This window comes from Pseudopodoces humilis, chromosome 6 (genome assembly GCF_049639895.1).
Source record: "Pseudopodoces humilis isolate 2021_Gansu_Grassland_sample_001 chromosome 6, ASM4963989v1, whole genome shotgun sequence".
In the NCBI taxonomy this organism is placed as follows: Eukaryota; Metazoa; Chordata; class Aves; order Passeriformes; family Paridae; genus Pseudopodoces; species Pseudopodoces humilis.
This window is the reverse complement of record NC_142205.1, coordinates 70,518,909-70,534,086: the sequence shown is the minus strand read 5'-3', so window position 1 is coordinate 70,534,086 and position 15,178 is coordinate 70,518,909. Positions and strand designations below refer to the sequence as shown.

The window sequence follows — 15,178 nt, the reverse complement described above, 5'->3', positions numbered from 1 at the left end:
GGTACCACATTTAATTTGCTGATGTGGGAAAATTAGAGGATCCCTCTAGCAACATCCATGCTTTTTTCTTTATTTTTTTTTTTCCTTTTGCTGTGAGGACAGGCTGGTTTCCATAACAGCTGCCAGCACCTGATGGAAACAGAGATAATGAGAGTTGTTCAGTTTAGAAGAGAAGTAATTAATTTGTATTCCCCTTTTAGTTTTCTGCAGATGAAGGTCTGTCTTCTCATTTTTAATAAGCATTTACATGAAAACAGGATTTTTTCCCCGAGGAGCTTGTCTCCTGCTGCCTAACCCTAACTAAAATTTATAGTTTTGTGTTTGTATCACCATAATTATTGCTGCTGTGATTAATTGCAGGAACATAAACAGGTTTGTAGCTGCAGGTGAGGAATAAGCAGCAGAAATCAATGCTCTCCAAAATTTTATCTAAAATACTGTTTTGCAGAAAGGGAGGGGAAAAAAATAAGAGAGACAGAAATGTGGGAAATTGATCCTGAATCCAGGAGGGCTTATCTTCCTAACTTAGTCTGTGACTAATGGGAAAGATATTCATACCTATAGCAAATATAGATTTTGATTTTTAGGGGAACTCCCATGAGCAAAACCATAAGATCTGGAATATAATTGGAGTACTGATAGAGGAATTTTAGCTCAGAGTTCGGTGATGGAATGGAAGTGTGATACTGCATCTTGCTGAATTACTTTTGTTGTTGCTCCAACTTTCCAAGGGTGGAAAGAAATGGGAGAGCTTAGGATGGATGTTTCACGTAACAGAGTGATGAATTATCAGCCAGCAGAATTATCAACCTGGTTAATGGAATTAATTAACAAGATTTCCCAATGTCACCGGCATGTCTCAATTTCTGCCGATGGCTTTCGGGAACTCTGCCGGTGTTTCTGTCACTTTACACTGCATGGAAAAAAGCTCTGACTGGGTGGGAATTTACCTTGGCTGCTCCTTAGTTGGTGCAAAGGCACCTCTTGCTCCCTGTGTTCTCCCAAGTTCCTCTTTGCTTTTCCCAGGGGAAGTGGTGCTGCTGGTCCCGATGCCGGCAGATGGCCCAGCAGGCTCCTGGCAGCTTTTACCTGATGGAAGAGCAGCCTCACCCACAACCTCCTTCACCCAGCAGGACATCAGCGATGGCATCGTGTGGTACAGGCACTCTGGAGCTGAAGTTGAGAGTGACTCCTTCCAATTCCAGGTATTCCTCACCGTGTCCTTAGAAACAGCACGTGGCAGTTCTCTGAGGTTACTCCGCTCGCGTCTTGTGAGCCCGAGTTTTAACAGTAACACAGATGTGTGTGTGTGTGAATACACCATCCTCTCGTAAAACCTACAATATTTACACCAAGTGAAAATACATTCCAAGTGCCTTTTGAGAAGTGGTGTGTTTTGTGAGCCCCAGAGCCACGCAACCCTTGGTTTCTAAGCTAATGATTTAATTTTGCTTCAGAGCCCTTCGTCTCGCAAACAGACCAAAAGGTAGAAATACTCCCCAGCAGCTGGGAAACTGAAATAAATCCCCACTCCCCACAGGTTTGAGAGCCATAAAATTCCTCAGACAGGTCCTTGCTGTTGGCTGGGAGGGTTTCAGAGCCTCCCTTAACTAAGCCTGCGTGAGCACTGGCACGCAGTGTTTGTTACATCTGGTTACAAGGCAGAAGCAATTACTGTAGCACGGGAGAGGCAATTAAGGTAATTTCTAAAGTAATTAACATAAGTGATAATGGGGAATTTGTGAGCTTCGGTGTTGAACAAGCTAATCTTTGGCTTAATTGCTGCATTCCTCTTATAGACTATGCATTTTGCATGAGTTGAGTGTTTGGGTTTAGTATCTGGGAGCAGCAGTAATTGTTCAGAGAGCTGGGAACACCTGGTCACATCAGGAGACAGTGGCACTCCTGTCCAAATCTTGAACTTTGGGACATTTCAGGGCCAATGTGTTGTTTTCATCTGTTTTAGGACAGAGCAGGTGCAGCAAATGGCTAAAACGACATTGTTCCTTTCATCAGAACTTTTATTTTTATGCATTTTCTAAAAATTAAGCTTCAGGATGTCTATTCCCACTCAGAAAGTTCTCTGTGGAGTTCCAGAGCACACTGCCATCCCTACTAAAAGATGAAGCCATAACTGAGTCTATCAAAGAAGGGAGCTGAATTTTTTTGGGTGCTTACTTCACCCCAGGATTGCTGGGAACATTTGCAGGTTCACCTCTAGGGAATGCTTCTGGTACTCTGAGTTTTTACCAGTTTAATAAAATTAGCTTTATGTATCTTGGCTGCAGGCTTGCAATTAGGAATTAGATACCTTTGACTTAATTTTTTGGTGCTAGAGTGGAAAATACTTACGAGTCTGTGAAACACAATTGCAGTTTACACTATTTATACTATTTATAATTACACTGTCTTGGAAGCTGTTGGGATCACAGGGAGCCACTACCAAGGGGCAGTCTGAAACTGGTTGAGAAATCACTTACCCATTCAAGTGATCTTTCCTTCCCAGGTGTCCAGCTCTGCCAGTCCACAAACCAGCTTGGAAAGCCACGTGTTCAACGTTGCTGTTCTGCCCCAGACACCCAAAGCCCCTCAGCTTTCCCTGGGCTCCTCTTTGCACATGGCTGTAAGTGATAACACCACACAGATGGCTGGAGTAGCAATGGGGGAAAAACAGATGAGAGGAGTAACTGGTGTGGGAGTGCAGGAAATACCCGTGAGAAGTTGAAGAACTCGGTGTTAAAAGTGATGAATGTACAGACTGTAAAGGAGAAGGAGAAAAAGATGCAAAATCAACGTTTTATAGAATTCTTACCCTTTGCTGGGAAGCCAGGAGGAATGGCAAGAGGGGAAAAACTGTGGGTTATGTGGGTAATGAGTGGATTTTGCCAGTGGTTCCACTGTAAACTTGATCCAAACTGTGAGTCTGGGAATGACCATGTGGATGAGAGCGGTCTCTCCAAGGCGGTTCCTTCCCCGGCTGTGTCGATTGGAAAGATGATCTCGGAGTTTAAAGTCGGTTTTGTGGGCTCTCAGACTGTGGTGCAAGCCTTCCCTGTGTGTCCCCATCACGTGTGGGTGAAGTCCAGCTGTCCCCTCTCCTTCTCCTCTTCTGTGTGCCAGGCATGGGGCTGGGAAAGGCAAAGGAAGCCATGGGAGAGCGATGAGTACAAAGTCCATGGCACAGCAGCCTTGTCAATGTTTAAAATAGTGGTGACCTTTCCTGGGTGATAATGAAACATGGTCAGACTGCTGCTTGGAGCCATTTCTCTTCCTGCTCCTGACTTTTTGTTGTTGTCATTATTGACGAAATTGATGGGAGAGATGTCTGGTGGAGCCGCGCGGCACTGGGTTTTATAGCTAATTACTCCCCACAAAATTCAATAGGGCCATAAAACACCTTTTACCTCACCACCTGCGAGTCCCACCTTTGGGAGAGACAAATGGGCCTTGGAGGCAGCGAGGAAGAAACATAACCTTAAATCTTTCCATCGAAAAATTGCACTTCCCCTGCCCCAGCGTGATCGAGTTCTGTTCATTCGTCTTCAGACTCCTTCAGAATGAGACTTCTAAAGCTGAGAGGAAAGCACAATGTTTTGAGTCTTCCCATCCCTCTAGCCTTGACTTTGACTTGTGCTGCTGAGAAAGGTCAAGGGAAGTTCCATGACTCTTTTTGTTAAACTGGACACAGCATCTGTATTGGTTTTTCTTCAGTCCAGTTAACCTGCTTCCCCTGTATGGGAAACCCTATATGGGTTACCCTATATGGGTAGCCTTTCATCTTCCAAAGCAGATTATTTAAGTGCCCATATCCTTCATTTAGCTTGTTCTCTCCCTGTTTTGCTCGAGATTATGAAATGAGCTGGATGCTTTTCATACCCAGCTGAGCTGCTGTTTAATTTGGCGACTTCTCGGAGCTGCTAATTCTGCAGAATTAAGGGTCATGAACATGTGGAAATTAACTGGTTTTGGGCACTTGAGTCTCTTCAAGCAGCCCTGTAATTCCTTTAACGCCCTGCCTGCCTTTGGCTCACGATAATCTTGTTATGGAAGGATCAGAGCAATTTTAGACAGGTTTAAAACAAAAGGGAAAGCTTTGGTTCCTCTATATTCCAATGGGAAGGGCTGAGTCATTTTCAGGGTTTCTTTTAAATGAGGATCCAGTCCAGCCACATCAGACTATATGAGAAAACCACACAGACAATGAATTATGTGTTCATCCAGGGAGTTCTCGATCCAGCTAGGTTTTCCTTCCTCTCTTTTGAATTGCTGCAGGCCAAAAGAAAAGCCTCACCCCCTGTGAGTGTGGAGGTCGTGCATCTCCAGGGGTCAGGGGGTCAGGCTCAGGTTTAAGGACCGGGCCTTCACATTTAAAGACTCTCTTATATTTAACTAGAGCAAAGCAAATTCTCTTTCAGTGCGTTTTTGGGTGAATCTTCCCATGTCTCTGGCCTTGATGCTCATGGTCTGATGTGTTTATTGAGGTGCTGGAGGACCGTGTGACAGTGATTGAGCCCCATCACCTCTCCTTTGTAGACCCGGAGATCCCCAGTGAGAAAATCCTGTACAACGTGACCGTGCCTCTCCTTCCCGGGCAAGGCAAGTGAACCTGTCGCTGCTTCATTAATTGCCATTTTTCTGAGCACATCTCCTTCTTCCCTCGGAGTATCACTCCGTGGAGGCACCTGTTAATCCATTTGGCCTCTCTCCTTAGCTTTTAAACACCTTGTTCCTTAGCTCCCATTTCTTTGGCTTCTTCCTGAATGTGCTGCAGAACTCAGACAGTTTTTGCTAATGTCTGAATAATACTGAATGTTGTGTCCCGTGGCTTTCTGCTTCCCACCTCTCCTAGTGGGAGGTTATGTGAAGAAATGCTTCAGTGAGGGAATCCCTGTTTAATTTCTCTCGTCCCTAGAGCCCATCCTCGATGCACTTGCATCCGTACGGCTCATTCTGGAACGGGTACAAAGAAGTACAGCAAAGGAAGCTGTGGAATCAGATGGAGTAATGAAGCCCTCCTGGTAATGCTGGTGTCTCTGCATCCACAGGTATTGTGGAGCACAGGGACAGGCCTCTGTCCCCAGCCAGGTTCTTCACCCAGGCAGACATAAACCACGGCAGGATTGCTTATCGCCCGCCGACCGCCGCCCCTCACCTCAGGGAGATCATGGCCTTCTCCTTCGCAGGTGAGTTCCCCCCAGTGCTCCTTGCAGGGCTGGGACAGACAGCTGGACAGCTGCTGTTCCTCCTTGCTGAGGAAAGACTCCTGCCCTGCTAAACGTCAGCGCTTGCCATCTCCAAAATCCTCCAAATCCACATCAGCGCGTGCTTTCCTGTCCTGACCGCAGTCACTCTGTGCTTGTGTTTGTCCCGCCAGGTCTCCCAGAGTCCGTGAACTTCCGATTCACAGGTATGTGAAACCACTTGCTCTTTCCTGGCCAGAGCAATTTTCATCCTTCTTCTGCCCTTCCCAATGCCTGTTACTCCTTGGGCTTTGTTCTGCTGCAGGCACACCTGTGGGCACTCGCTAGGAATTTCTGGAAATGCTTCTGCCTGGGGAATAACAGTTTGTCTGGTTCCCAGCAATGTTTTACAGAAGCTGAGCTGCAGCTTGCTAGAGACATCTTTTTCCGGTGGCTGCCTGGAATCAGTCCTAAAAGCCTGATTCATTCCTGTTGTCCCCACAGTGTGAGCAAGGAGTTTTACACTCTCATTTTTTTTTAATACACCGTGGAGACATTTCTCTAATTAAATTCACACAGATAAGCTGATTGCCTGTTTAACACATCCTTCTGTTCCCATGTGCTTTCTGGCTTCCACCAGCAAGGAGAAGTCTATGGAGAAGTTCTGGGTTAGGGACAGAGCTCTTGGCCTGTGTGAAGTGTGTGTGTCTGACCACAGACAGAGGTGTGGCCTGGAAAGGTGTGGGAGATGAGTCAGGGATGTGGGATGGTGATTTTTGTACAGACAGGTGAATTTCCCAGGTGAAGGGCCCCTGCAAACCCATCCCTGCACTCAGGCATGGTTTCTGTCTGTGCCTAGTGTCTGGTGGGGAGCACACGACCCCGGAGATGGTGTTTGTCATCCACCTGCTCTCCGCCGAGCAGCAGCCTCCCGTCTTCCAGATCACAGCTCCGTTCCTGGAGGTCAGCCAGGGGGGCAGAGCCACCATCGGTGAGTGGGGGGCGTGGGGCAGGGTGTGGGGCTCAGCTCACTGCCAGGAGGCTCAGGTTCACTTGCACAGGGGTCACTTGAGAGCCACTCGAGGGGAGAATTCCCTGGTGCAACCTAAGCATCATCAGGGGACAAACTATTTCAGTGAAACCTGCAGCTCTTGAGCTAGGGCAGCTCCAGAATTATCTACTTTTCTTGTGCTGACTGAATTAGGGGGTTTTTTGGCTCCATTCACACAAGCTGTGCTCTCTTTCCCTGGCACAGGGGTCCAGCTGGCTGTAAGTGACATGGACACAGCTCCTGAGGGGCTTTTCTTTGAGCTGGTGAAACCTCCCCGTCATGGCATTGTGCTCAAGTACAGCGCAGATGTGCAGGAGCTCATGAGAGCAGGTGAGTGGAGTAAGAGTTTCAGTGCAGGAGAGGGGTCAGCCTGGCTGGTTTAGCTGAGCAGGAGGAGACAGATGCCCCTGGCAGATAAGGATGCATCCATAGGGAAGCTGTGAGCTCACGAAGCTTTTGGGAAGAAAAGGAAGGTTGCTGCCCTCCTTGAGAATCACGAGGAGTCGCTGTGTCCCTGGAGCTGGAGAGGTCACAGCTTTTCCTCTGCCCTGCCAGCTCCTTAATAAATGTCCTCATAACTCACAGGCCTGGCAGGATGGGATTAAATGCCAGTTTAGTTCTTGGTTAAGGTTGTTTGAGTTGGATTCCTGCTCTGAACAGAGCCTTTCTGACTGGTGTGTCTCCTCCCTGGGAAGGCGACACCTTCACCTATGAGGACGTCACTCGGAATGCCCTGCAGTACGTGCACGATGGCTCAGCAGCAGCAGAGGACAGCATGGAAGTCTCTGTCACCGACGGTGTCACCACAGTCACCACGCTGCTGAGGGTGGACGTGTCCCAGCTGGACACCCACGGCCCACAGCTGGCCCCAGGGTGCTTGTTGGCCGTCACCGTGGCCAGCAAAAGCTCTGTGACCCTCTCCCGACAGCACCTCGCTTACACGGTGGGTTTTCATCTGTTCCTGAACCCAGGGAATGCTGCCAGCCCCCCTTTCCTTATCCCACACACACCTCTCTGCTGTCAGTGTGGATTCTGGGTAGAGAGCTCAAGTTCTGACTGCTGCCAAGAAGGGGATAACACACTCTTTCATCCCACAGGGGTTTAAGGTTATCCCCATTTGACTGTAACAGAGGTGAACTGCCATGCTAAACATGAGAACCTAGTTAATCCCAGATTTTTCTATCAAACAGACTAATAAAGCACATGGATTTGCTAAGTGTTAATCCCTTGAAAATTTCAGCCCCCTCACTCGCCTTCCAGAATTGTCTGGTTCTTTTTCTGGGCAGGTTTGAAGGGGGAAGGATTTAACAACCCCAAGATGCTGCTGCAGCATCTTGGTAACTCGGTCCCAGGGCTTGTGTGCTGTGCAAGAGTTATCCTGCTGGTGACCTTCCCAAGAAAGCTCTGTACTCCTTGCAGATGATTTAGCAACCTCCTGAGGGGAGGAGAGATGGCAGTACAGGTGTGAGGCTGGAGAGATCTGAGCTGAGATAAGCTGGCTGTCAGAGAGATGGTGGGGAATTTTATTTTTTTTCAAGGGATCAGTCTAGATTCAAGTCTGGAATCTGTCCTGTCCTCCTCTTGAGGACAAAAGCTGACAAGGGAGCTGCTCAGGTTTAATCTGAGCAAGAGGACAGCTAGGGAAAAGAGGATTTCACTCCTGACCCATTTGCTCAGGATGTGTTGATTTCTGCTCTGGGTCTTATTTTTCAACCACCTAACAAAACTCTTCTAAGAAAGATGACGTCTGAGTTGTGATACCGTAGTGTGGTTGTACTTAATGTGGTTGAAAAGAGACAAATCAGCTTTTAGTTCAGTTTGAAGTACTTGGGAAACGAAAATACCAGGTTTATGTCTGGGAGACTGTGTTCATGTGATACAAGGACATAGAGAAAGCCTTTCTGAGCTGAGAGAAAATGATTTTATGTTTGATGATGTGTTTGAAAATGTCAACCCTCTTGACTCTCTTCTCATCAGTAGAGCTTCGTTTAATATTCATCTGTGGGTCTGACCCAGCTAGGCAGGTGTAATTCCCTATAAAATACTTACTTTTCCTTCCACTTTTAGTGGAACAAAGCAATGGCTATTTTTGCCCTGTTTTGATTTGGTTTGCTTCTTCATGCTTAGGACAACAATTCTCCTGACTCAGAGATCAGAATCCAGTTGATATCTCTGCCAGCCTATGGAACCCTCCTAAGGATGTCAGGCTCCCACAGTGAAGAGCTTTCCAAGGTTTATAATTTCACCATGGAAGACATCAACAGCCAGAGGATCAGGTAGCAAAGAGCACTGTGCTCCTTCAAGCCACACCAGTTAAAAACTCTCAGTGGGCTTTTCCCCAGGGATCTCTGGGCTACTTAAAAGAATTCAGGGAATGAATTTGAAGGAGGGTTGGGAACTGAGACACCGCCTCTCCTCCAAGAGGATTGCACTCACTTGTAACTGCAGGGATGGGATGCATCTGCCTGGGGGTCAGGGAGACTCCCTGACTCCCTGTCTCCTGATCCCACAGCTACTCCACCACGTTTGAGACCAGCAACCAGCCCGTTACCGACATCTTCCACTTCTCTGTGCTCGATGCAGACAACAACCGGCTGGACAGGCAGATGTTCACCATCACCATCACATCTGCCCTGGCACCGCCCGCACTCATCGCCTTCGCCGACCACGTCACTGTGAGTGGCTGCCCAGGACCCTGGGGATGGGCACAGGGACAGGAATGGCTGAGATGGGAGCAGCTGAACAGTTTTCCTGGACTGGGGGGGAATCACTGAATAAAACGTAGTGCCGTGCAAAGGGTGAACGAATCTCTTGGAGGCCAGAGGAGGCTGACAGTCCATCTGCATCCCTGAACTTCATCTGTTAACATCTGTTGTAGTCAGGAGCTGCTTGTCCCTAGCTTGTCCCTTCTTGGTATCAGTGGAGCAAGTCAGATTTATCCCTACTGAATGTTTCACCCCTGATTTCACCAGTGTGTGTGCAAGAGATGAGCAGAAGACAACGCTGGAGACACTTGGTGCTTTGGACTGACACAGAGTGTTTCACACTCCTTTTACCAAAGCCTTTGGAAGTCATCTCCCTCCTTTCCAGCTTTGCATTCCCCCTCCCTTGCCTTCCAAAGACTCTCCACAACAAGAAATGTGCAGGTCTTGCCTTCTGAGAGGTCACTATGACTCTGCCTGTTCCCTTCCTGCCTTGATAAAGAGCTCACAGGTTCCTCTTGGAGGCCAGGCAGGCTTTGTTCTTCCCATCCCACCCCTCCTCCCTGCTGAATTCCCGATTCACAGACCTAGGGGAGGATGGGACAGTGCTCCAGAGCCCGGACAAGCCTCTTCCAGGGAGTCAGCCTCATTTGGTAAGGATTTGTGTTGGCTGCTGTTGCTTTGCAGGTGGATGAGGGAGGCAGGGTCCTGCTGCTGGCTCATCACCACTTGACTGCTGCTGATGATACTGCTGCCAGGGAGGACCTGAGGGTCACTGTGGTCACTCTGCCTGTGTATGGCTACATCGAAAACACCAGGACAGGTAAACTGCTTGGCTCTGCCTTCTTTCTCCTGGTTGTTTGTGCTCCTAAGAGGAACACATCTGTCACATGCCACGGAGGGGATCGCTTGTGCTGCCTCTAAAACTGCGGCTTCCCCAGTGCCCACTCTAACACAGCACATGTTGCTTCCCTCAAAGGCCACAAGATGTGGGAAGTCAAGTTGTAGAAAGGAACCTCCCTCCTTCTGCAGCCTTCGCAATGTGCCTTTCTTCCCCTCATCCTGCTGGGTTTATGTTGAGTTTATCAGCCACTTGAGCATCCTTTCACCAGCGAAATTCTGGTTTGCAGGCGAGAGCTTTGGCCCACGGAGTGAGTCTACAGGGACCACAGATGCCTCCTTTTCCCTTCAAGATGTCCTGGAGAACAGCATTTACTACTTCCAGAGCGTCCATGAAAGCATTGAGCCCACAGGTGATGTTTTCCGCTTCTATGTGAGTGATGGCTTCAGCCGGTCAGAGGTGCAGAGCATCAACATCACAATCCAGGTATGCCGGCTGCCAGAGCCCTCTCCTCTCACACAAACACTTCCAAGGGCAAGCTTTACTCCTTGCTTTTTCATATGTGGGAAGGAGATTAAAGGGAGGTTCCTTCTCCTAGCACAGGCACATAGTTTAGGTCTGCTCCCCAAGGAGAGCTGTGCACTGCAGCCTGTTCACCAGGGGTTATTGCTCTGCTGTCTCCTCCCTCTTGGAAGCAGCCATGATGCTGGATAGATTTGGAGGGGCTGGTGATGCCAGCACCACTGCTGTCATTTGGGAGCCTGTGTTCCATTAGGGTGGGTCTTTCCCTGTGCTCATTTTCCTTTCTCTGGCTGCGTGCCTTTGTGCAGCGGCAGAACGACGAGCCCCCGAAGATGGCGCTGGAGCCTGTCCGCCTGCAGGAGGGCTCAGCCGTGGTTGTTACCAACGCCTCCCTCAGCCTGCAGGACTTGGACACCAGCAGCAGTGAGCTGGTCATCGTGGTGAGCCAAAGTCCTGAGCATGGTATGTCCTGACAGGCCGGGGGGGTGAGGGACAGGGAGTCTTTCTGCGTCGGTGTCTGTCTGTCTTTGCTGTGCGCGTGTGTAAGAGCCCCTGGCACGTGGGATAAAGCACAGTTTGGAGCAGGACAGCCCTGTTCTTGGCGAGCTGTCCCTGGCTCTTTGCTGGAGAGCAGAAGGGGGCAGTGCCTGTGCTTCCCTGGGAAGTTCCCCGCTGTGTTCCCAGCTCCCTGCTGGCAGGTGCAGCACCCGAGCCAGGCAGGGTGTCAGGCGAAGGCTCCGTCCCCCGCAGGCTGTGCTGATCCCTCCGTTGTTTGCCAGGCCAGCTCCGCAGAAGGCAGAGTGCGGCAGAGGCCCTGGAGCAGGGACAGGTGCTGTCCAGAGGCTCCTCCTTCACCTACCAGGACGTTCTGGATGAGCTGATCGTTTACACTCGGAGCGGTGCCGCAGCACAGACGGACGAGTTTGGCTTCTCCCTCACGGACGGGCTCTACACACAGGCGGGGAGGCTGGAATTCTCCATGGAGCTGCCGAGGAAGCAGCCCCCCACGGTAGCTGTCAACAGGGACCTGCAGCTCCCAGCTGGTAAGGGGCCAGGGAGGAGAGAGGCATTGCTTGGTGCTGCTGGATGGTCCAGCCTAAACCAGTCGCTTTGCTGGGCTGGCTGAAGCTGCTGAAGGTGGGGTTTGCTTTCTCTGGTGTAGGCTCCACAGCTCGGCTCACGGCTCAGCACCTGAAGGCAGCTGCTGCTCATTCAGGGGACACGGCCATCAGATTTGTCCTGAGGAGGGACCCCAGCAGGGGCCAGCTGCAGCTGACCACAGCTGATAGCCCAGTCCAGATCTCTGCCAAAGGACCCCTCCAAAGTTTCACCCAGGCCGATATAAACAAAGGTGAGTGCAGGGTTTTAGGCAGTCACAGCAAGTGTATAAACAAAGGCTGGTTTAGGTAGTCCCGTGAGGAGTAGGGAATTGGACCTGATGATCCTTATGGGTCCCTTCCAGTTTGAGATATTCCATGATTCTGTGATTCTTTATGAGAGAGGGAGGGAAAGAAGTAAGAGCTGTTAGATTAGAGCAGAACCATGTATCATTAAACAGATGTTAAAACAGCTCTCTCAGCAGGAGAAAAAGAATAAAGAGAGGAAGTCATGAAACCCAAATTCTGGAGCTCTGTCAAGCCCCAGGTGCCTCAGCTGATGGGGCCAGCCTGCTTCCAAAGTAAGAATTAGAAGCTGCAGCCTGTAATGAAGCATCTCTTTTCTGCTGTCCCTCTCTCCAGGGCATGTGGTGTACAGCCACAGGAAAGGGGATCCCGGCGGAAACTTCCCCTTCACCTTTGATGTGATGGATGCAGATGGCAACAAACTGATGGACCAGGTTTTTTACATCCATGTCATAGGTAAAAGGCAGTTATGCTTTCTTTGCGGCAGCGCTCAGGGCTGCTCCCAGATTCCATCCCACATGCACTGCAAGGCGAAATGTAATTCTTGAGACTCGGTTCTGATGCGCCGTCAATTCCAAGGCCTTTGAAGTGAGGGGCACGGGGAGATTTTGCAGATGTAAGGGTTCATTCTTTGGCTTCTGACAAGCTCAGTGAAAAGGTAGAAAAATTCCCCTTAATATCTTTCTCATTTTGTTGAGATTGTCTATAAGACATTATAATGTTATCAACCCTGATCAATGGCAAGGCCTAAGTTCCTGTTTTGGAATTATCAAAACATTTGTGCGTGCGTTTTGTTTTCCTGCCCAAGTACCCACGGGAAGAAGCATCTCCCAACTCAGCTTTGTGTTTAACCCTTCCAGAGGACAGATTTCCCCCCTCTATCATCACTAACAAGGGGCTGGTGTTGGATGAGAACTCGGCAAAGACAATCACAACCCTCCAGCTCTCGGCCACTGACCAGGACAGCGAAGCCTCCCAGCTCCAGTTCAAGGTCACCCGGCAGCCACAGCTGGGGCATCTGGAGCACGTGGCTTCCCCAGGTGAGCTGGGAGGTGTTGGGCCCTCACAGCAGCAAAATGCTGGAGGCTTTTGAGCCCTAAACATTCACTGCAGGAAAAATGTGCCCCAGAGGCAGCGACACACAATTCCAATTCGTGTTAGAAATCAAAGCTAAAAAAAATGAGCCCAGAGGGGAATAAGGTGAGTGGAGGCAGAGCAGCCCAATAATCCCAGTTTAGGATTTATTCAGCCTCTGAGCCAGTTTCTGGCCCTACTGCTGCTTCTGCAGTAGGTTTTCCTTTTCTCACAGGAAAACCTTTGGCCTTTGCTGTAAACAGCAAAGAATCCATCCCTTAATGTCCTTGGAAACAGCTCATCTTGGTGCACAGACTGTCCTCCTTGGTGCTTTCTGTCCTCCTCTTGGCCAGTATGTCCCTTGATCCCTAAAGCCCAGCCTCTTTCCCTAAGCTGTGCTGTGGAGAGAGGAAGGGAACTGTCTACTGGGTTTAACAGGAAGCAATGTTGGGGTGTGATGGTTGTGCTGGATAATGAACTCTGGTTGTTCAGGGAAGGGGCTTGGTCAGTTCTGCAGATGTGATCTGAATTTCAGAGCTGCCTTTCGTGCCTGCTGACTGTGTGAGTGTGCTGCCTCTCTCTGATGAATTAATCTAAATCTGTGGTGTCATAAAATACGCTCTTCTGATTTTATTATACTCATCTAAGGTTGTATTTCTTCTTAGCTTTAGATTTCTCGTTAATCTCTCACCCTGAGATTAAAGTGGAAGTATCTGCTGTGTGTTTTCAAGATGCAGACAGTCCCTGTACAGCTCAGTTTGGGTGTGTGGTTTGCCTCATCTTCTCACAAAAACATGTTGAAAGGGCAGGAATAATGAATGAGTTATAATAAGCAAACCTGCTGTGAGAGTAAATTAAAAACTTGCAGTATCTTTGTCTAAATTGCAAACTAACCAGTGAATCTTTTACTTTGGAGACTTGAATTAAGGGCTTTGTTTCTCCTGTTATTTAAAATCTGATGATGATTCTGATTTCTCTGCTTTTTCATGTCTGTGAGGGACTAATAAGGCTACAGAGTCACAGACTGGGAAGTAGCTGTAACCATGATTTAAATGACCTAAACCTAAGGAGAGAGTACTGAAGTGTTCAAAAGAGAACCCAAACCTTTCCGGCTGATGAGCTCTGAGGAAATATTAGCTGATCATTCCATTGTGGCTCATTTATTTAAATCAGATCCTGGTGTCTTCTGTAGTGTGGCCAGCACTTGTCAGCAGCCATTTAGTGTGGTATTTTGGTGGCAAACTTCTTGTCAGGATGTTGGTTGATAGCAGCAGTAAAAACTGTTGAACACAGCAAAGAGATTTAAAAACGCTCAAGTGTTTTTTAAAATGCTTGTCAGGTACCTTTCTGTGGCTGTGTCACACCTAATGGGCTGTAAAGATGTCACTATAAATCAGTGCTGGAAATGGGACTGGGTACTAAATGCAGGGGTATAAGGAAGGGCAGAGAGAAGAGATCCTTGGAAGGCATTTTGGAAAACTGCTGTGAGGCCAGGAGTAGCTCATCCTCAGTGATGCCATGTTGGATTAGTCCTGCCCAGCAGTGACAACCCAAGTGTTACATAGACAGTTTTTCTCCCAGCTTCTCTGCCCCAGGAGGCTCACTGCCAACAGGAGGAGCTGAAAAGAAGCCTGGACTTCTTTTTGAGAAGGAAATTTTAGGAGGCTCTGTGCCAGCTAAATCCCTGGCTCAGCTGAGGGTTCACAGGGCAGCCTGACTTGGATCAGAACCAGCCAAAACCGAGTCCTCATGCCTAAATATGTCCTGCTTCCTGTAGTTTTTCCCTGCCTTGCTCTTTCTGCTGCACATTTCCTCCCCGTTGTTCATTTTCCAGGGACAAGAATTAGTTCCTTCAGCCAGGCAGACTTGGCCTCTGGCAGCATCCAGTACATCCACACCAGTGACGAGGAAAAGCACACGGATGCCTTCACCTTTTCTGTGTCCGATGGGGCAAACGAGGTCAGTCCCAGCCTGACTTTTGCCTGAGTGGGCAGATGTGGCTGTTCCTCCTTCTCCTGCTGTGGGATTTCCCACATCCCTCAGGTCAGGGAGGGAGCAAGGCCTGTGCAGGGAACAGGGAGCCACCTGCCCTGTGGGCTCACCAAGATCTGAGTGCCTGGTTTTCAGCTGCTTGCCAACTGCTCCTGGAGCTCAGCTTTGATCCAGTGCACTGACAGCGTAGTGATGGCAGCCAGCCCCTGGAGAAATGCCTTTTTCCTGCTTTCTGAAAGAGAAAAAGTCTAGCTGCACATAGAGGGAGAGGGGCAAAACAGAGTGAGAGAGGGAGGGAAAGTGGATGTCCATAAATATCACAGAAAGAGGGAGAATTAATGAGTGGGGAGGGATAAAGAAGTGATCTGGGCTTAGCAGCTCAGACAAGGCTGAAATGAAGAGACCCAAACTGG

At 49.0% G+C, this 15,178-nt stretch overlaps 1 protein-coding gene across 4 annotated transcripts in view; it reads left to right on the top strand.

Moving 5' to 3' along the window:
* LOC102109088 (extracellular matrix organizing protein FRAS1) overlaps positions 1-15,178 on the top strand; it is a 105,606-nt gene that overhangs the window by 75,344 nt on the left and 15,084 nt on the right. For all 4 annotated transcript variants that reach the window (XM_088057106.1, XM_088057107.1, XM_088057104.1 and 1 more), the window contains 18 exons: positions 1,027-1,205; positions 2,507-2,623; positions 4,482-4,596; positions 5,046-5,183; positions 5,375-5,407; positions 6,040-6,171; positions 6,436-6,561; positions 6,927-7,174; positions 8,359-8,507; positions 8,744-8,906; positions 9,621-9,756; positions 10,064-10,260; positions 10,605-10,758; positions 11,076-11,339; positions 11,459-11,647; positions 12,036-12,155; positions 12,560-12,739; positions 14,608-14,732. In XM_088057106.1, the coding sequence (XP_087913232.1) occupies positions 1,027-1,205; positions 2,507-2,623; positions 4,482-4,596; positions 5,046-5,183; positions 5,375-5,407; positions 6,040-6,171; positions 6,436-6,561; positions 6,927-7,174; positions 8,359-8,507; positions 8,744-8,906; positions 9,621-9,756; positions 10,064-10,260; positions 10,605-10,758; positions 11,076-11,339; positions 11,459-11,647; positions 12,036-12,155; positions 12,560-12,739; positions 14,608-14,732 (2,765 nt within the window). The remainder of the gene's footprint in view (positions 1-1,026; positions 1,206-2,506; positions 2,624-4,481; positions 4,597-5,045; positions 5,184-5,374; positions 5,408-6,039; positions 6,172-6,435; positions 6,562-6,926; positions 7,175-8,358; positions 8,508-8,743; positions 8,907-9,620; positions 9,757-10,063; positions 10,261-10,604; positions 10,759-11,075; positions 11,340-11,458; positions 11,648-12,035; positions 12,156-12,559; positions 12,740-14,607; positions 14,733-15,178) is intronic.